This window comes from Peromyscus californicus, unplaced genomic scaffold (genome assembly GCF_007827085.1).
Source record: "Peromyscus californicus insignis strain IS unplaced genomic scaffold, ASM782708v3 Scaffold_8__1_contigs__length_139910024, whole genome shotgun sequence".
Classification (NCBI taxonomy): domain Eukaryota; kingdom Metazoa; phylum Chordata; class Mammalia; order Rodentia; family Cricetidae; genus Peromyscus; species Peromyscus californicus.
Window position 1 is genome coordinate 5,132,832 of NW_026294606.1, and position 22,035 is coordinate 5,154,866.

The window sequence follows — 22,035 nt, forward strand, 5'->3', positions numbered from 1 at the left end:
ATGTAAACATGCACACACACACACACACACACACACACACACACACACACACAGAGAGAGAGAGAGAGAACAGGAAAGAAAAGGGTGATGGAGAAGGAAAAGATAAAGAAAATGGAGCAAGATGAAGGAAAAAAGAGAGAGAAGGGAGGGAGGACAGCAGAGTGTAAACCCTGCACCTGTCTTCAGCTCACTTGGAAATAGTTTAGAAGCAGCTAGACTGGGGACCAAGAGGTGGTGCTTAAGGAGAGATTCCAGGTGAGTGCACAGATGGTCACCACTCAGTTCCAGTTCCTCCCGTGTTTGCATGTTCAAAACACGTTACTAAATAGGAAGAGCGGGAAATTCCATCCCCCTCCTGGAAGCTGACTTCAGAGCTGATGTTAATTTGGAGATCATTCCAGGTGGGACCTCACGCTGCAGATTGAAGCTACGAGAAGCCAAGTTAAGGCTGAAGGCTCCTCTCTGACTGCCTTGGGTCTCTCCTGCAGAACCAAGCCTGTCCCACAGCAGGGCTCAATGAACTGTAAGCAAGAGAGATGTCCTGTAGATGATTTGCAGACTTTGACCTGAAACAAGGGCAAATACATTCAGATATGTGATTTGTTTTCTGGCCTCTGCATGATTTCAAAGCAGTCTTCTTATGGTGAAAAACTCCTCCACCATCCGGGAAATGAACCAGACTGGGTCACAAACCAGCCTCCACTGCTCCCAGCTGATATCCATCTCCTATCACAATGGCCGAAGAGTGCCTCTTTAAAAATAGTTTTAATGTGGCACACGGGAGTAAAGATTTATTTTTTATTTTTGAATATGATGTATTGGTTGAGCCAAGCAAACTAAGTTGCAGCCTTGGACATCTTAAGAAAATAGTGTCCTTTTGTATTTCTGTTAATTTATAACGTTCAGTTCTGTAGTCTAATGGATGAAAACACAGACACGAACATCAATAAAAATAGCTTTGGGATTCAGTCACCGGTATGCACTGAGTGAGATAAATGCATAGGCTGGCTAACCCTCAAAGTTGTATGTAACCCCCTCCTAGTCCAGCCCTTGAGTTCCAAGATGCAATCTGGTAACTGAAAGAAGAAAAGCCTGGAACTTACTTCCCAAGTGATGTTCATGGCAGAATTCATTTTATTTTACTGTTTTAAAGAATAAATACAGTTTTATACTAAAGTAAAGCAGATGTACTCTAGGATAACATACAAAAGCTCCACACTATAACTGACTGTCACTAGGGTGAGGGCCCTTAAACCACACATCCCTGTTTGCATGTCCTTGTGTAATCCGCTCACTTGAAATCCACCTTGAGTCTTCCAGGATGTCTGTGTACAGAAGTTCCTGTGGGGGAGATCAAGGCCCTTGACTATCACAGCTGAATTCTGAGCCAGCAGTTCTCAAAAGCAAGAGAACATTGTAGGCTTTTCTAGTGCCCAGACCAGTAGGATCTATGTGCAAAGTTTCCAGGCCAATCCACAGCACTGTGAGAAATAATAAATTGTCCTTTGTTATTCAGAGTTGGGTGTGTATGGCATATGTTCATAAATTCTATGAGTTTAGGAACATTTAATGTGAAAGGCAGCATCGTGGAGCTATCCACTGACCTCTGTGTTACTCGGAGTATTTCCCTGATGACTAAGAAGCACCTGCCTAGGAGCATCATTCACAAGAACTGTCCTTGTAAATGTGTTCCAAGTTGTTACATGATTAAGATAAATTTTGTGTCACCCATAAGCATCTTTTAATCATGTCTATTGGTACCAAGATATTGCTAATGAGACCATATGAAGACATTATGGAAGCCTGACTTCCATTTATATCTGACATTCACATCTGCCTCATCTTATTCCAAACACAAGGATGGGCACCATGATGATTAATATACATTGCTGGCTTGACTGGATTTATAATTCCACAGGGGCTGTAGCTCTGGGCATGATTGTGAGGATCTTTTCAGAAAGGATTACCAGAGAAGGGAAGACCCACCTTGAATGTGAGTAGCACCACAGGTTGAGGGACAGATTGAATAGAAAGGAGGGAAAAAGAAAATCGGGTGAGTCCAGTGTGCCAAGTTCATTGAGAGATGAGCAGGCATGCCCATAATACTGTCACCAAAGCCTTGAGTCGCCCCGCCAAGAGGGACTGTATCCCTAGAACTGTGAGCCAAAGTAAATTCTCCCTTAAGTTGACTTTTATAATGAGTTTGATCTCAGTGACAAGACCAGGCAGCAAACAATGCAGGGTGCTTAGCACAGCAGCTGTCAGAAAAGTGCCAGAGGACAGCCACTGGTCTTTGATGTCAGGTTTCAAAGTAGAAACTGTGACCGACCAACATCAGATGACCCCTAGGCTTACAGGGCAGTAGAATCTGGGAACCAGGATTAAAACCCGTGTCATTTAAGGCTCCTGTCTCCAAACTATCAATGACGGCATAGAGCTGAATCCTACTTGCTATTGTTCCAATATGGTTCACCTCCACTTTGTGCTGAAATTTAATCCGAGTTGTGAGTGGATGGAACTTAATCTAATCGTGTTTAGAGGTGGGGCCCTTGGAGGCTAATCAGGATTAGATAGCCATTTGATACTCTGTGATAGAATCCTGGTAGCTTGAAAAGAGAAAGAGGTGAGAGCAACCTATGAGCAGAAGCATACACAGGGCAGCAGGATCTCTTGCTGAGTAACCCCAGCATCACCTTAGGTTTGTGATAGCAAGACAGCCACAGCACCAGATGAGAGTTCCTGAGCACACAGAACTATGTGCCAAATGAACCTTTCTGTAGAACTCCCTGAGTCTGTGGTATTAGGTTATGGGCAATTTAAAAATGAACCAAGGGGCAGATGTGGCAGTATACACATTTAATCCTAGCACTTGGGAGGCAGGTCTGGTGTACAAAGTGAATTCCAGGCCATCTGGGACAACATAATAAGAACCTGTCTTTAAAAAAAATTATTATGGACTGATGTAGTGGGTAGCCATTTCATCTTATCTAGGTCATTATCCCTCATTACTCCTGGACAATATTTGATAACCAGTCCTTTGTATAGAGTCTTGTATTAAGTTAGAACTTTCTTATTTAGACAAAAAGGGAGAGATGTAGTGGGTAGCCATTCCAGCTTTGGTCTGGAAGTTCCAACCCCCATTGAGGCTTCAGTAACTATCACGCCTACAAGGCAGGGCCAAGGGAGGGCCCTGAAGACCCGAGATTGGAATGCGCCCCGCTCTCTTCCTGCTTGGACCGTGGATGCTAGAGGTGGACCGAGGAGAGTTCTCCAGAGAACACCGCCGGACTGCGCTGCGTCTTTCACAGAACCTGCCACCTACCTATCCCTTCATTTGTAAGTTACGCCATTCAATAAATCTCCTTTTAACTACGTGGAGTGGCCTTAATAATTTCACCAATAGACTATAGATGTGGCTCAGTAGTTAAGAACATATATTACTCTTGCAGAAGTCCTAAAGTCAGGCCCCAGTGTCTCAGCCAAGCAGTTCACAACCACCTGTTACTACAGTTCCAAAACAATTCAGTGTCTCTGGCCTCTGGGTATCCACACTCATGTGCACATATATACATATAATTAAAATAATAAAAGTAGATATTTTAAATGGACTGATATTCTGATGATGACAAAGAAAATTAGACCATTGTATAGACTATCAATAACTTATGAAAACAATGTCCAAGTTTACAATATACAAGTACGTTTGAGTTTTGCTAAAGCATCAGGAGTATTTGAGAATTATAGGAAGCAGGCTGTTTTGTTTGCTTGTTTGTTTTCTTGTGTTGATGGGGAGAAATTCAGAACATTAGACATGCTTGACAAGTGTGTTGCCATTCAGATGAATGTCTGCTGCAGCCTGAAAGGTTTTTGTTTTGTTTTAATAGCTGTGTTGCCGGCAGATATGTCTGTGCATCACATGCATGAAGTTCCCATGGAGGCCCAAAGGGGGCGTTAGATCCTCTGGGACTAGAGGTACAGACGCTTGGAAACTGTCACATGGGTGCTGGGAACTGAAACTGGGTCCTCTACAGGAGCAGCCGGTGCTCTTAACTGCTAAACCATTTCTCCAGCTAACCTCCACCCCAAAAAGTTTTTGTAACTGTTATAAAATATTTAACAGTACTGCTGGAGCTGGGACTTGGTTTATAGCTCAGTGGTAGAGCACTTGCCTGTCAAGTGTAAATGTTCCAAGATCATCATCCAACATGACAAACAACAAACCAAACCAAAAATGTTGCAGGAATGCTGCTCATAATGCTGGATGAGGAGAGTTCATCAATGAGGTGGTCACGCAAAAGATGAAGGGATCAACCACAGTAGCTTTTGTAACCTGAGCCGTCCTATCCAGACTCAGTCCCTCTGCTGTTATAACTGAAGAGGCAGTCTAGGGTGAGGTTGACTTCACAGTGCCTGTGGATTTGCCTCCTTGCATTTCCAAGGGTTGGTGTCTAGACACCTGGCTACCTGAGGTCCTCAGGTTTGAAGCGGAGGAACTTGAGTCCGGGTCTTTCTCTTTGTCATTTTCTACTTGTCTATGAGTCTGTCACGGGAACGTTGCATGTGTCACTTTTTCATGAGAAATTACTGGAAGGTGAAGTTTGACTGAGATAGTGTGTATGAAAATAACATGTTTACGTCTGAAAATAGACGATAAATGACATGTTAGAAGTAAGAGCCTTTCCTTGCTTTCTCTGTCTAGAACAGTTACAGTCTGTCAACTGCATCCCTGAGACACAAACCCATCTTTGAACCTAGCTGGCTTGTTTGTGTTCTTAATGACTGAAACAGTAAGAAGCTTGGGTTTTTTCCCTTTCCTGTTCTACTCTGTGTCTTGTTAAGAAGCTGTGTGTCTTTTAAAACATGTTTTGTCATTTCTTCTAGCATTTACTTAAATTTTAATCAAATAAGATAGAAAACAAGACCATGTGTCCCTTTTGTCCTCCATTTCTTCTAATGGAGAAAACTGGAACCCTCACTGACACTAACAAATAAGCTTTCTTTTAAGGAAAAAAATGTAGGACACCCCCCTAGCCCCTTCCACTCCACACTTTAAGAACACATTTTCACCACAGGAGAAAGCCTTGTCTTCAGAATCAAACAGAGAACAGTCCCCATGTTGGGAATGGCACTGTGGTTTGGGCCATAAACGCTTCCAAGAGATGCTGTGTTGAAGGCTTGCTCCTAGCTGACAGTATTGCCAAGGCTGGGTCTTTAACAGAGCAGCCTAATAAGAGGAAATTAGGTAAGCAGAAGTGTACCCTTATATAAAAAACACTGGGACCACAGCCCTTCCTTTTTTTCTCTCTTCACTTCTTGTCTTCAATGTGAGACACAGTTTGGCGCTATCAAGCATTTCCAGCCACGGTGCTATGCCCCTCCCCCTGACATACATTTCACAGAACCAGGTGACCACAGGCTGAAACCTGTAGAAAAATGAGCTTTTCCTCTTTTGAAGTTGATTTTCTCAGGCGTTTTGCCCCACTGACAGAAAGCTGCAGAAAGCAGAGTAACCAAATTGGAAGTCCCTGGAGGCAGAGACTGTGTGCCGATGGTCAAGGCAGTCAACAGTATCTTGGCCACTCTCTGGACTTGAACTTACTACTACAAGAAGGGTTCAGCACAATTTCCACTTCAGTTCCAGCGAGAGCTTTTATTTCATGAGTCTGGATGCGAAATCATTTTGGAATACACATCTTTGGCCCTAAGGTCTCAACCAGCTGTCATAAATGCTGCTAGAATATTGGTGTTTTCATTTCCCTGCATTAAGCAGGAAGATCCTTCCTCCAGGGGCTGCTTAAGTTCTCACTGTTCTCTGGGAGGTGAGTAAGTTTCAAGGCCTTGGGCCAGAGTCACATCACCAGGGGAGGGTGCTGGCTGATGAGAGATAACCTTAAGTCAACCCCTAAAAATTCCTTGACCCTGCAAACTGACCTACACTAAGTGCCTGGCTTGAGGGGTTGAGAGGAAAAGGAGCAATATTCCACAGCTGATTACGAAATGCCAGCTTAGGCCTCTGCAAAAACCCTTGAGCTTCCTGAATGATGACAACATGTGAAACCAAATACAGAAAGTGCCACAAATCATTGGTTTGTCTTTGTTGTGGTGGCTGTTCGTTTTGTTTCGGAACACACTTTCCACCCAAGCAAAGCTTATTCTTGGAAAGGGAGTTCAAGCCCACGCCGAATCCTGCCTTTTGTTCCAACCCTACTCTTGCTTTACCTTCTGTGTGTTCCAGTGGAAACCGATAGCTATTGCTTTTCATTAAGCCAGTCAAGAAAACTCAGTTCCCAGGTTTCACTGATTCATCAGGCTAATTACACCCATTCACTGCTCTTTTCATAAGGAGAATTCGAATTCCATCTCTGGAAGACACACACCACCCAAGATACATCTGCTTCCTGGCTCCTTCTGGCTCCTTTTTATCTTAGTCAGTGAAAAGCACCCAGAGGTCCAGGAAGCAGAAACTAAGCAAAATCTAGAAAGGAGAGCTATGTTGAGCTAGTGAGAAGGGTCAAGCCAAGGAGAAAAGCATTTAGAGCAAGGTAACAGGAGATGGTAGGGTGAATGTACAGAAAAAGATCTTATCGTTCAAAATATCTAGAGAAAGCATTTGGCATATGTACCCTAGAGACAGCCCTTGTGTGCTATTGAGCAGTGGAAGAGCAAAAAAATAAAAAAGCAAAAATAGAATGTGAACTCACTGTCAAGGTAAGGGCTGGTCAAAGGAGTCTGAGGCACCAGGTCAGAGTGGTGACATCAAGCATGGCAAGGAGTCTCAGGTTTAGGTGATGGTTAATGAGTAGCTCTAATGTCCAAAGCCAGGCAGTGGAGGGTAGCAATTACATTCCCCAACCACCAAATGTTGGGCACTAAGGAGGCATGCTGTGGGATGGTCTGTATGTCAAATGTGTTGCTCTGATTGGTCAATAAATAAAACACTGATTGGCCATTGACCAGGCAGGAAGTATAGGCGGGACTAACAGAGAGGAGAATTGAGAGAACAGGAAGGCGGAGGGAGACACTGCCAGCCACTGCCATGACAAGCAGCATGTGAAGATGCCAGTAAGCCACGAGCCATGTGACAAGGTATAGATTTATAGAAATGGGTTAATTTAAGATATAAGAACAGTTAGCAAGAAGCCTGCCACGGCCATACAGTTTGTAAGCAATATAAGTCTCTGTGTTTACTTGGTTGGGTCTGAGCGGCTGTGGGACTGGCGGGTGATAGAGATTTGTCCTGACTGTGGGCCAGGCAGGAAAACTCTAGCTACAGAGGCAGGTCACTTGTTTCCTGAATTATGGAAGCAAATTCCCCTGAGCTCATGGTCTAAACCTAACTTTGCTCTAAATTGAACCTTTGCTCTCAAAGGAGAACACAAGAACACAGCTCGTGCCTTGTGACCCACACCAGCCGTGGCTTCTCTCTGAAGCAATTTCTTTGTGTAGGAGCAAATATTTTCACAGCGTTCACAGGAAATTCTTTGCCATGGTCACCTATATCTATGGAAACATGCAGTCCACCTGAGAAAGCCAAAGCCTTATATTTTAGGCACATGTTTTTTGAGTTCTCTGAAGTTCTTTCGGCTCTTTCGTGTGCCAGAGGAACCTTGACAAGGAAGCGCATAGTTATTTAGGGCCACAGTTGTGAATCATGTTTGAACATTGATGCCAATAAATCTCACAGGAAAGTATTTCTCCTGGTGCCCGGGGTGCCAATGTCTCCTAAACGAATCTGCTTCTGGTTTCACATTAGGGCTTTCTTACATGGGTCACATGATGTAGAAAGGGAGTCCCTTCTAGCCTGCTTCAAGTTCATTTCACACATGCTCGATTTACTTTGAGCCAAAGAACACCAGATGTGGTTCAGTTAAATCATTTTTCATGCAAAAATTCAAGACTTCTGAAGTCATAGCAATTCTGTCAAATTTTGTTCTAACAGCTAGAGACCATGTCAGAAGATCTAGAAATACATGTCTACCCCCAACTTTTTCCTAGGCGAGTCATTTGAACCCACTTTTAGGGGATTATCAGAAAATTAATTGCTGATCTTCGGGATTGCCAGGTAGCAAGTAATTAAATCTGACAAACCTCAATAATAAAGTAGAAGATGAAGCTGCTTGAAAGGGTTGCAGTGATCATCTCTACTCCAGAGAGTTGTAAAGCACTTGTTTACCTAGCTGAAATACCCCAGGCCAATCAACGCATTGTTTCTTCCTACAGTCCTAGCCTAATTCAAGAATAAAGAGATGGACTTATCCAGTTCAGTCCTCTTTTCTTGAGCACATCTAGCACATAACTTACATGTTCTATATTTAGCTTGGTGGCTTTATGATCACATTTGGAAAACAAGCATGGATACCAAGAAACACAAATAATAGAGTAGTTGCAAACTAGCTTAACTGTGCTAGTAGATACTGAATAAAGGAAGTACCTAAGAATCACTCTTCCTGGCGCTGTGTATGGTGTAATCAGTGTTCCGTATCCATGGTAAATAGTGCCTAACAAATTGCTGATGCTCCCTAAGCACTATGAGAAATCCATGGTTACACTAAATCTGAAAATCGTGTTTTTCCCCTGGCTGTAGAGTAAGATAAAGGACTCTACAAGTGGCAGCTAAGATGGAAATACAGTTTTCACAAGACTCACAAACACAGCTACATATTATGCTGGAGGAGACAGAGTCTCCGTCTAGACAAAATGCAAAATCTCCTGCTCAGTAAATGTGTGTAATTAGGAAAATATGAAGAACAGCTAATCATTAGTATTGCGTTCACATCTACATCTAAAATCTTGTTGTTGTTGTTGTTGAATCTTTAGTTGAAAGTTGTAGCTCACTCCCCTAGTTTTCAAATTTCACCTCTCCAATATTCAAAAAGAGCATTAGTATTTCTGTGAAGACGCAGAATATCCAAACTCCCCCTTGAAGTTATTTTCTTCTCTACAGAGTGACATGCCAGCCTTGTAATTGGTAAGAGCAGGTTTTATTATACAAATAAGCAGACACTGTCTGGGGACAAAATTGAAAGGACTCTGATGGTTTTATTAATTTATTTGATTTACTTCTGGTTTCTCTTACCCAATCTTATTTATGTCAAAGTAAGTTGAACCAGAATTCATTATGTAGTGAAATGTAATTTGAACACTTTTTATTGGCACACAGTGATTCAATCATTTCTCTCCATAAGCCCCATTATCTCCTCTTACAGTATTCCACACAGATCAAATCACCGTAGAGGAAATTTCCAAAGAAGCTGAAGAATTTGTGGGGAGGGAAGACTATGCTGGTGACTTTACATGTGAAGCCGAACCCACATAGCCACCAGCATCTGACCCTTGCTATCGCATATCACTGGCACGTTCCCCTGCGGGAAATCAACTGTGTTGGTGAACTTGACTTTTCTGTGTTTTCTTTTTAATGAGACTGCATTAAACCATCTTGATTTAGAAATAGGTGACACAGTGAGCCTCATGTGACCATGTGAACATCTCTGCCTTTTGTCCAGGGTGAGTAGGCATCACACTATCTTGTTCCCTCAAAGACTAGTTTAGAAGTTACTGCATTTTAGAAACTTTATAAAGTGTTAGTGGAAAAAATAAACATGGGCATTCCATCTCATCTGTTACTTTTGGCCCCTTTTCTCAAATCAGTTGCATTGTTAGTGCATAGAGGGCCCTGACCTTGTAAACAGTTCAAGTAATCCAAGTCCTTTTTCACGGTGATTGTTTAGAAGCAAGAGTCGTTTGAAATACTACAGTTGTGCCTGGAGTGACAACTGTCTCCTAAGTGACTCCTAAGGAACAGGGACATCTTGTTCCTATGCATTACATCATCCTGATCATAATTCCTGTGTGCTAAACATCACCAGTGAAATATTTTCATGTGTGGAAACCTGGAGAAGATTGCAGACCAAAGAGAACATAAACTATCAGCAAAGGAGAAGTCTGGTGAAAAGGTCTCTGCTAACAGAAGTGCAAGCTCATCCCAGGGAACCTTCTGCTTGCCTCACCCAGGATCCCGGGCTTCCCTCTCCTACACCATGTGTGGCCTGGAAAAGGCATCCCCAGACCTGACAAACATCTGAGCTATCGGGGGATTTGCAACAATGGAGGTTCTCTAGCCTTATCTCTTGCCAATCAAAATTAATGAACATTGGTTCAAATACAAGGACTTGGTTCTTGGAAGGAATCTCCGGGTATGCATTCTCTCTCTCTCTCCAATAGGTACATTTATTGTGTTTTTAAAAAAGAAATAAGTTGGGTGAAACTTCAAGCAAAAAGGCACAATGTTGCTTTTCCCATCACCTCCCAATGAAATATAGTTGTCACCATGTGTCTCTCCAACCAAGTGACGTCCCAGGACACCGGCCTTTACATCTGGGGTCATTTCCCACCATACACTCATATTGTCAAACTGTTTAGAATGCAATGACCTTGTACAGTAGGAAAAGAAATTGCTGATTTAAATTATAGATAAGACAAGTTTTCAGAGAGATTACCAATCCTACAAGTGTATCAAGTTTTTCAGCGTACACTCCCTCAAATCCATGATTTGTGTGGTGGGAATCATGAATGAAGACTGCTTGAATGGGAAGGGGTGTGGGCTGGTACAGAACTGCATTGTGAATGAATTCTATAGCCACAATGACAAGATTCAAATCATGGGCCTTCAGCCTATTAACTGCATACTTTTGGGCAGCTTGTTTAAATTCTCTGTGACTTATTTTCTTTTATGCAGTTAAAGCAACAATACCCATTAAGTAGATCCACAGTACAAATCAAATAAAAAATATGTGAAGTGCAATGTAGAAATGCTAGCATGTTTTGTATATTTGGTATGAAGTACAATGTAGAAACGCTAACATATTTTTATATGTGGTATACATAGATGCACATTGTTTGTATTGTGCACATGTGTATATGTTCCTGTGGAGGCCAGAGGTCAACACTGGTGATCTTACTCAACCGCTCTCCACCTTTCTTGGAGACATGATCTCTCACTGAACCTATAGCTCACCAGTTTGACTGGACTGAGTGGCCAGCAAGCCTAGGGGTCTTCCTGTCTCTCCTTCCCTAGTGCTGGTCTTATAGGTGCATACGCAGTAATAACTGGAGATTTATATGGGTGCTGGGGATCCAAACTCAGGTCCTCATGTCTGAGTGGCAAGCATTTTCTGAACTGAACCATCTCACCATCTCCCAGATGCTAGAATGTTTGAACTATATAATAAATATTAGTTATTATTGTGCTGCTGACAAAATTAAATATCAGCTGACATTTAAAACTTGTAATTCTGTTAGTCAGTGCAAATCTTGAAGGAACCATCTGACAGACACTAGGGGCTTTGGCTCTTATGTGGAAACCTCTGAGCTTCTTCCTGCTAACAGGCTCCCACAACCCCTCACACAGTCATCTCTTGTGGCCTGACATCAAGTCCTCTTAATGATCATTTCTCAGAGGTCACTGTACATATGGTCTCCTCTATATTCTTTTATTTTCCCCAAATTAGTTATTCTTCACATCCACATTCATTTGTGTTTCCTTCTAGAATCTTCTATGTCCCCCATTCCACCTATTCTCCAGATGGAAGTCACACTTAGAACTTCAATGTGCAGCTCCGAGAAGTTGTTCTCTAGTATGCAAAACATACTTGAAACCTAGTTCACAGAATCGGACAGGAGAACCGTCAAATGCCAATGGCTCAGGAGGTGTAATAGAAAGAATAAGGAAAGAAAACTTAAAACTCAGCTGTGAACAGGCATGGCCACAGCAGTGGTTTAATATGCAGTTCCAGAGGGAAGGTGGTCTAGCCTCTGCTGTTGCTGGAATCATAGGCTACCCATGCCTGAAGCTCAGGGAGGTAGAGATGTCCCCCAACACTGCAGCAAGAAGAGAAGCTACATGGATCACCTCTGTATCTATGTGTCATTCCACGGCTATTAACTTGCCTACCAGGTGCTGTCCTTGGAGGGGAACTTGTCAAAGTCCTTGTTTGCTCACTGAACAGCCCGTGATTATGGACTTACAAAACTGTCAATACATCTTTATTTCAACATACAGTTTCAATTTTGCCAGTGAGCACTGCCACTGAATTACGGGTAAGACGCAACTTCCTGACTAGACATTCATCATCCAGCAGATGCATGACTCCAGCACTGAGTCTGATCTGATCCATCCACAGCCCCTGCCCTGTCCTCATCCTACTGTTTCGTTGTTAAAGGTCCCACGGAGTCGTGCCAGTCAGAGATGTGTTTATTCCATTTCACTTGGAAAAATTTCCACACTGGCAAATGTATCTAGACACATACAAACACACAGCCCCTACCCCCAGGAGAGGGGGAGAACTCAGAAAATTCTCTCTTTGGAATCTTTCAGCCCTTTTCCTCTGAAGCCTCCTTTTAATCAGTCTCTGAATGTCTTTCTCCGACTGCACCTCCACAACACAGGGGCATCACCAAATCTGTAGCTTTGTGCTGTGGATGAACAGGGGCCCAGGGGGCTGGGATTCTCCAGTCAACAATACTTATATTGTGTTTGTGTTTTTCTCAATGGACTTTGAGCTGGAATTGAGTAGTTCAGATTCCAGTGCTGGCATTTTCTAAGTTATCAATATAAACAAGCAACTAAACTCTGAGTCAGAAAACAATTATTCATTCTGGTTAACCTGGACACCAGAACTCACCTACATTTTCTAAGCCCAGAAACAACTTGTTAGTGATAGTTTTACTTGTTAGTGATAGTTTGGGAGAAAACATGTCATTCTAACTATCCAAAGACAAATGCAAAGTAGAAGTTCCATGCAGGTGTCTGCACATGCACACATATGTCACAGTAGAGGTGCTCAGACTTTTAACCCCTTGATGTCCCCTGGCTTTATGGAGTCCCTAGTTACACTCAGGAAATAGTGTCACTTGTCAATGCCACTCATGTTTTTAAAGGGACTCCCTAAAGGCTGACAAAATGGTGTATGCCTTTCAGTAAGGTGGTTGGGAATGTTAGAGAATGAGGGTCAGAGGGTCTTCCCAAGACCCACTGATCTGCCTTCCCAGACACTCAGAAGCCGTTCTGTCCACAGGCTCAGCCACTTGCTTCCCTTGGCCTGCAGGGGAAGCCTGGTCTGAACAGCAGCTATGGGTGCTTGGCCATCGCAGCACTGCCTAGAGAAACTCCATAGCCCAGTACGGCTCAATGTGCTCCTGCAAACATGATTCTTGAGGTGGATCTCAAGCTGATCCAGGAGGCACAGCACGCTAGTTGCAAAGGACTAAAGTCACTTTTGAAAAAAATCAAAAGAAAAAATGGCAAAACTTGCAGAATGGGTTTTGCACAAAAATAAAAGAGAGGGGGGAAATTACATGATTTTAATCAGCAAAAAGCGAAACTAAAGACTTACTATTTGCAATACTATAGGACTTCTGGTAAAGACTCTAGTGCAGTAGTTCTCATCCTATGGGCTGCAACCCTTCTGAGGGTCCAACAACCTCTTCGCAGGGATTGCCGAAGACCATAGGAAAACACAGATATTCACATTACAATTCATAACAGTAGCAAGATTATAGTTATGAAGTAGCAACAAAAATAATTTTATGGTTGGGGTCACCACAACATGAGGAACTGCATTAAATAAAGGGTCATAGCATTGGAAAGGTTGAGGACCGTGGCTCTAGTAAGACAGAAACCATCACTGCACGGCAGGAAGACTATGCCAACGCTCTTACAGTGGGGGCTTGAGGCCTGCCTACTAACCGGGCCCTGTCCTCTGGTGTCAGGTTGATTACCTGCCAAGGAGGCATCCCTCAGCCGTCATGTCTGGAGGTGAGTGCCTTCCAGTATCTCTACAAGCTCACATGGAAGGTGCAGCATCAATGCTGTAGTTCCTCTGGCAGAATTAGAAACTTCTAGGATTTAATTTTGCACAGGATGGGCAAAGCCTGACTCCTGGAGTCCCAGGACAGAAACTCTCCCATACACGAGGGAGATCATTTGAGACCTTTTTCTCCCCTAATCTTTCTGAGCTTCGATTTTTCTCATCTGTTGTATGGATTAAAATATATATCCTGAGGCACTGAGTGATTATCTTTTTTTAATGTGAAAATATAATCTATTGAGCCTGGGAGAGGAAAAGTGTGTATATATTAGATACAGGTAGTTTAAAAGTAGAGAATACAGACATTACAAGAAGCTTATGGTCTGAAGGGGCAAGCAGGGTGAGTGAAGAGTAACCTAAAATTCAATGCTGCATCTTTAACCTAGCTGGTGTAAGGTTGAATCTAAGTCTCCAGATGTGCGGAAACAAGGCAAGGTGTAATAGCTCTTAGAGAATTTCACTTACTGCTTTACTTGATCCTTCCACAGATCATTCCCGAAATTCAGTGAAAAGTTTTTCTAACCTACCTTCCAAGTATTTTATCCTTTACAAGAGGTCACTTTCTCTCTCTCTCTCTCTCTCTCTCTCTCTCTCTCTCTCTCTCTCTCTCTCTCTCTTTCTCTCTCTCTCTCTCTCTCCCACACTGCAGACAGTCACATGTCTTCTGATGAAGTGATATACGTATGTATATCCACAGATACTGCAGTAAGCTGTGGAGGGCGGGCTGTGCTGCAGATGCTAACGCTGGCTGAGCAAAGGGGCATCAGGGAATCCTCTCCAAGGACTGAGCAAGGGAAGTGGGGTGAGTATGGAAGAACAATTAGACCAGGGACACAGGAAGGGAGAGAAGACTGACGGACAATCAGCTGAGCTGCTTGTGTATACAAAACAGAACTTTGCAGAAGACGGGTTTACATAAGATCCAGGCCACAGGCGGAAGGGAGATTCTTAAATGTCTCCAGTCATTGAAGTAAATGGTTGCTCAATGCAGTGTTAAAGAACACAAGTGAATGCAAATGTCCCGTATGAAAACAATCGGACATTCCAGGAAGATAGGATCTGACTGTGATCCTCCTGTATCCTCCCTCCCCTTTCCCGCCAGCCCCATGGATGCCTTCAGTTAAAATTCTGATATTTGTACCTCAGACTTTTTCTTTTACATATTATCCTTTAAATGTGGTGTGTAAATATTATTTCTTGAGTGCAGCAATTTTTGGCATCCTTCTAAATTTCATGCTTCAGGTGACAGTCTACCCACCTCTCAGGGGTGGTTCTATCTGAAGGAAGTTGAGGAGACTGAAAGAAATCTGGAGGGGCTTTAGGGAACAACTCTGTCACCACTGGAGACAATTTTCAGAGGATTGTATAGGGTGCTTTCAGTAATCCCAACCGTGGACAAAAGCAGACACTGAAGACCACACATCTGACGCTCTTGTCTTTATTAGTATATGAGCTTGACTCTGAATGATCAACATTACAAATGCCAGTAAAACAGTTCTCATTTGCATAGGCATGTCAATATGAGAAAGCATTCCATGTTCCACTGATCACACACACATACATGTGGACCAGCATGAGTTTCTCAACAGAGTAAGACAGTATACGTTGTGTTTTGAGTCCACTCTGTTGCATGAACTATGAGAGCAAAAATAAAGTCAAGCAACATTCAGTCACACCATTGTCCGACCCATACCCCCATCCATATCCACACCCATACCCCCACCCAGACCCTGTCTCACCAGAACCTGTGGAGCCCCAGAGGACAGACCTACAAAATGGCAGGGGTTGCTCAAGAAGTACAGGGCTTCTTGCCCACAGTGAGGAGGCAGCATTACCTAGATTTAGTGTTGTGACCATAAGAGTCTCATGGAGGAACATTAACCCATACTCATCCACTCAAAACTCGCCCCCCTCTCCAAATGTGGATACAGCATGGGAACAGCTTAACCAAATCTAGAAACCAACCCCGTTCCACAAACCAAAGCTCTTCCTCACACTAGGGAGAAAACTGTTGCAAAGGCCTCCTAAGGGACAACGTGAGTTTTGTCAAAATGAATAAAAGCAGCTCACTCTGGAATCTTAGCTTGAGGGACAATTCCAGTTTATCAACTATGAGACCCAAATGTCGTTAAGATCCACATTGACAAAAACTGAGGGGTAAAAAAACGCAGAAATAGCAGAGTGTATGCAAACCAGAGAAGGGAAATTCAGGAAGTGGGAGATAACCTTATTCCCTTTGCTATTGGTCTTTGTCTCCCTCCTCGAAGTTCAGGAGTTTGGAATGCCAAGGTTTAGCCAGCTCTTTGTAACATGACATTTTCCTGTTTCAAAACCAGCATCTGTCTCTGAAGGTCAGTGTAGGGTGCTGAGATATGAAAAGCCTTACAGGGACGTAGGAGATTTTTGCTCTTCACCCACAACAAAGATTTTGAAAACGAATGCCCTGAACATGTCCCTGCTGACTGCCCTGGGAAACAAGGAATAGCCTTCTAAGTGAGGTGATATCCATTCACAGTTGTTTCTACAGCTATCAGGTAATGGCATTGATGGAACTAGGAACCAGGAAGAAATAAGGCCAGTATCATCGTGAACCCTAAGACAGGGAGAGAGGATGAAAGAGTAAGACAGGAAGTGAACTCCGGGTGGAGAAACCTGAGACCTGTCAGCTCTGCTGACCAAGGTTCTGAGTAGAAAGCAAGGCTCAGTTCTGCCCTGGACACACCACTTCTTTCCTTGAGAGTAGACCAGAGGCCAGTCCAGAGTGAAACATTGTGATGAGGGCGAAACATCAGACAGGAAAGTACCAATTAACCTGAAAACCCATCACTCTGTAGGAAAACTGTCTAGCTGGCATCTCTGTAGTGACATCTTGTAATCTCCTCTCATAAAAATATTCTCTAATTTGAAGACTTGCTATTTTGTTAAAGTCACACAGCCTAAGGCTGTGTCCTGATCTTTCTATACCAACCACTTTACTAGGACATTGGGACTGTGTGATGCTCAGTCTAAATGCCATCGTCATCTGACCTTGGGTTCTGTTTCAATGCACAGGGACAGTCAACATCATAGCCAAGTAAATACGCTAACTAAGAGCAACAGAATAACAAAAATATTGACATTACCCACAGGTAGTAACTGATAGTCCAAGTGTAGGCTTACATCATTGGGTTTTTCCTAGGATCCTTTCCTACCTCTTTTTTCAAAACCACCACACAGATCCAATCTCTTGCACATCATGAGAACCACTTGTTCTGAACTTATGGATTCTGACAATGTCATTATGAAAGTATCAACAGCAAAATACCCCTGTATGCCACACTATTGACCACAGGTCTTGCTGCAAGAACCCCAGTCTGAGAGCAGACTCCTGAAGCATCATTAGAGGAAACCTTTAGTGATTAGAGGAATGTGGGAATCTGAGCAGCTAGCTCCATTAAATTTAGATAGGGTTGAATGACCAGAATGGACACCCCAGCCTACTGGAGGTCCTTTTTCAACTCAGGGATACTGAGGGAAAGAAAAGAAATCTTTCAGATACTGAAAATGTATTAAATGTAACCATCCTGGCCATTTAAAATTCTGTAGACTCAGCCTGCAAGGGGCCAGCTGGCCACATAGAGTTAGATGGAAAACAGGAGACCACAGTGCTCGCCAGCCTCAGCTGAGGAACAAAAATACTGAGGATCAGAAATCACCTTGTGTTGACCCTGAACACAGGTTTTTGGTTTGCATAGTCAGAACAAGAGTGCCTCTTGTTTCCAGGACTTCCTAGCCCACAACACTGTGCCCATCCCTTCTGTGACACTCAACATGTGAGAGAGCCACCTTCCCTTCCCTTAACTTTGAGATCTCTTTCAACCAGACCTGGTATGTCAAGTCATGCCCAACTCCCAGCTCTGCACCAACCTCAGAGTATTGTCAAGCAATTTAGAAGTAGTAGATTAGAAAAAATACACCCAGCTGCTTCCTCCAGACTTGCCAGTAAACCCACTTTATAGACGTACTAACAATGCCCACCATGAATAAAGGCGGGAGCACACCACGCTCGATAGCTAGGCTGCTCATAAGACCAGACATCCTCATGCACAAACATGCCAGCAGTTATATCTGATGGGACTAGAGGTGACTGAAAATGGCATCTTTGTTTTTGCATCTTTCAGGGTTTCTACTATATTAGTTCTACTATAGTATTTTTTAAAATTTTAATTCAAATTATCTTATTTTAGGGCACTTAAAGGCAATTTAGGTGATTAAGACATAATTCTGTCCTACTAGAAAAAAATAAAAAATCACCAAGTTTGTACTTGTACTTGTACTTGTACTTGTATGACTAGTACACAAGTCACTGTGACTTGCCTGAGCCTCTCCTGATTTAGAACTGACTGGTGGTGCTATTGAAGGAACTGCATCAGTCCTGGGAGAGTCAGGATGGAAAGTCACCCAAATACTTAGACTCCTTTCCACTTTCTGATACATATGATCTTCTAATCATTTCATCCACGTAAGAAGCCAAGTGCTTATAATCAACAAAACATAGAGAATTTCCCCAGCAACAGATACAGCCACAGAGAATGGGCCACACGAAGCATTGTACCGGGCTCCTGCCTCTGGAGGAAGCTCTCCAAATTAAAGACTAAACCCACATGCTAAAACTGCCTCTGTTCGTGGTGATCTGAGTACATGAAGAATGACTTGTCTTCCCATACTTTTCTTGTCTTTGGGACATTGCAAAGTCTTTTCACCTGTATAGGAAAGAAGTTACGGCCAAAAGACAACCAAAGAAATCAATAAAAACAATATTGCAACCTCACTGAACATAAAGGGAGACCATTTGCCCCACAGGGAGTAAGGTGGGTACCAGTATGACACATGGTCCTACTAGCAGAGCAGCCACGGTGGAAGAACCAGTAAGGCAGAGCCAACTGTATTTCACAAGGAAAGAAATGTAGACTTTCAGGACAGTTGATAAAGGGTTGGGTCTCACAACCTTTAGTTGTACCCCTGTACTTAAGGAAGACTCAGCTGTCCAGACCTTCTGGGTAGCAGGTGCTTCTTAGTAACATGGGGCAGGCTGCTGGTTTATATTTGTGTTTGCTAGGCTGATTCTGGTCCATGATTGGCTGGCACATGCAAGAGATGCAGCTTGACTAGGCTCATGTTGTTGATGCAGATGCCCCAGCCAGGCTCGGTCTTGGTAAACAAATGCATCTGGGATACCCCAGAGCATCACTGATGATTTGGATATATCAGACTGACAATGCTCATGTGTTCAGGGTGCCAATGTGTTTGCAACTGATGATGCAGGAGCAAAATCAGGGCCTCCCAACCTAGATGCATAATCACTATTGTTTGTGTTTCTCAGCTATCAAGTATAGGACTGGAATGTTTTCTCCAGAAGGCCGAAGTATCCTGTAATTGGTGTTTTTTCATTTTTTTATAACAATGTCACCCATTGGTGAAATGCCAAAAACATGATTTTGCTTAGCTATGAATGTGCTTGAAAGTCATTTGCTAAAAAATCTTCATCAAGTGAAGTTTGTGATATGGCTTACACTTTAGATGTAATTATACAGCATGTATTCATTGCCTTTCTTCTAGGGGATACAAGTTGCTTTTTTTAAAAGCATTATTTGATAGCTTCTTACCATTTCCTTTGGAGTTGAGAGTGAATTTAGTAACAAATTGTTGGACTTAGCAATGGGGGTCCATGGCACCAAAAGGGACAAAGAATTATATTGGCACCTACAGAATGCAGCAGTGTGCCATGGCCACCCCCACAGGATGAGTTGTCAACCCAGTGTGACATAAACAAAGCAACTTCTAAGCATCCTAAAAGAACTGTGCTTTCCATCCTAGCCTTGTGCTGGACAGAACAGACTTAACTTCTGGTTAAAGTGCAGGCCATAGCCTTCCAGGGTGCAATACCAGTTCCCAAAGCAGCTTTTATCTGGCCAATTAAATGCTTAGAAGAAAATGTATTTTAAAAGAAAAATAGGCCAAAGATAGGAGTAAGCTCTAAATCAGTATCTACCTGTTTGTAAATCCTAGCCCTGACCACCAAAATGGACCATAGCACTGAAGTCTGACATGGCATGTATAGCCCTCAGGACCATCACTCTCTGATGTCATGAGCTTCTGAAGCCCTGAATAGAATTCAGAACTTTTGCTCATGAGTACTCAAAGCAGTTTTTCAAATGTGTTGAAAACCTCTGTAGTTTTGTGAAAACTCCCACTTGGCTTTGTTGGCAGGAGAATGACAAAGTGGACCCAGCAGTTAAGAGGGATAGGACTCGAACTCTCTGTGACATTTCAACTACTGTTCAAACAACTGCTCTCTTCAGAGTACCCGATTTTCTGCACCATTGCTGGATAGTGAGCCTGTGCTTGTCTGTGCAATTGTCTAATAAGCATATGGTCCGTGGGGAAACACACAACTATACCTGAAGAAACATGGGACACACACAGTCTAGGGAGGTGATAAATGTCCATTTTGTTGAAAATAAAGTAAGCCCTCAAAACAAATAAATAAACTTCAAAATTCTTGCTATGCATCTGCTTCTGGGAATGGCTAGCCCTAGGTGTGCATACAGGTCATGTTCTTCAAGACAAACATTTGAGGGTATGTATGAGAGACAATCTTAATTAAATTTAGGCACAAGGCCTATGATCCTAGCTAAATTACAAGACTGCTATGGAAAAAACAAACAGACATGATTTTAGGAACAACAGTAAGTCTATGGATAAAACACATCCCCACCCATCAACTCAAGACATGATTTGGAAGTTTTTCTGTTAATATGCTTTGTTTCTGTTTTTCAACTCAGAAGGTGAGCTTCCACTGCACCCTGTCAAAATCTTTCTCAACAGACAAGGAGAAGGTAACAGCACAGCTTCCCTTGGGCCGGGTTTGTAAATCCTACTGGTCAACCACCCCATGGTGTAAGACGCTGTGGTTTTCAGACACATCTACACAGACTAGTTGAATAAAGACCAACTCCAGACTTGATGTTGCTGAGCTCCTCAGCTCCATCTTGCCATCCTGCTCGATCAAGGAGATGGTCTATAGTCTAAGTGACACAGCACTTTGAGGGGTTAGTCATTAGAGCACTCTGCTTTGTCCTGGGAAGGCAACTTCTTGCTTGGCTAGTTATGGAAGCTAAGGAGTGACTTCAAGATGCTGTCTGGCCAGGATTTGCAGATAACCATAGAACTCTTCTCCTCCATCAGGCTTGGATTTAGCCTCCTTTGGTTCCTGCAGTGATGCAGGAGCCTCCAAATACCAAATTATTATCAGGCGGTCTTGGGGGAACCTCTGGGCCCTGCAATAAAGTAGACAGACTTTCTATTGGAAAGTGCTCAGGAGCAATTCAGCCCTGTACACATTGCTCTAAAAATCTTGCAAACCATCTCTGGATTTGGTGAATGAATATTACCACACAGCTCCTGATAGTGCAAAAGTATGTCAAAGGGCATGATTGCTCATTACTCCTCATTGGAGCAATCATATGCATCATTTAAAGAACCCTAATCTAATCATGGTATTTGTTTGTTGTTTAAAGCAAAGGTACGTTTGTACTAAAGCTGTATCATTTTAGTCAAGCTACTTCTAAGTACTGTCTACTAAATGAGGTATTTACAGCAGGGGATCCTTACAGTCTAATTCAGAGGGGCACTAGCAGTCCATGAGCTTGAACTGAATTGCACTAATACATTCTTACTTGCCCCATTTAGCATTTGAAATCTTGAGCCATTCAAATAAAAGAATAAATGTCTACTATTCTCTACAAAGTCCATGCCCCAGTATGGTCTTTATTATGTCATGCCATTTTTCCACAATAGCCCATCTCTCCTACTCCTACTGATTTGCCAGATTCCTGAAAATTGGATGCAAAACCTTTCTGTAACCCAACCTACCTCAGTGCTCATCACACTGTATTGAATCATGTGCTGATCCAGTTGGGCCTGTCTGATGAGTCTCACCACAATCAGAGGTCAAGCCATCACTACCACAAAGCCTCTGGTTCCTACCATTGTAGAAGTACTAATCAATGAATACTTAACATATTGAAATGTACTTTCTAAAATGTACTCTTACAATTCATTGAGAAGAAACAGATGTCACTCTTGGTGACATAATATGTGTAGTCTTAAGTCAACATCCTTGAATATA

General features: G+C 42.8%; 1 protein-coding gene across 8 annotated transcripts in view; it reads right to left on the minus strand.

Moving 5' to 3' along the window:
- Positions 1–22,035, minus strand: part of Ntrk2 (neurotrophic receptor tyrosine kinase 2) — a 392,209-nt gene that overhangs the window by 180,028 nt on the left and 190,146 nt on the right. The window contains exon 14 of one of the 8 annotated variants that reach the window (XM_052726808.1): positions 15,288–21,184. The exons of the other annotated variants lie outside the window; for them this stretch is intronic. Coding sequence (XP_052582768.1) covers positions 21,156–21,184 — 29 coding nt within the window. The 3' untranslated portion in view covers positions 15,288–21,155. Of the gene's footprint in view, positions 1–15,287; positions 21,185–22,035 lie in introns of those variants that run through there. 8 annotated transcript variants of the gene reach the window in all.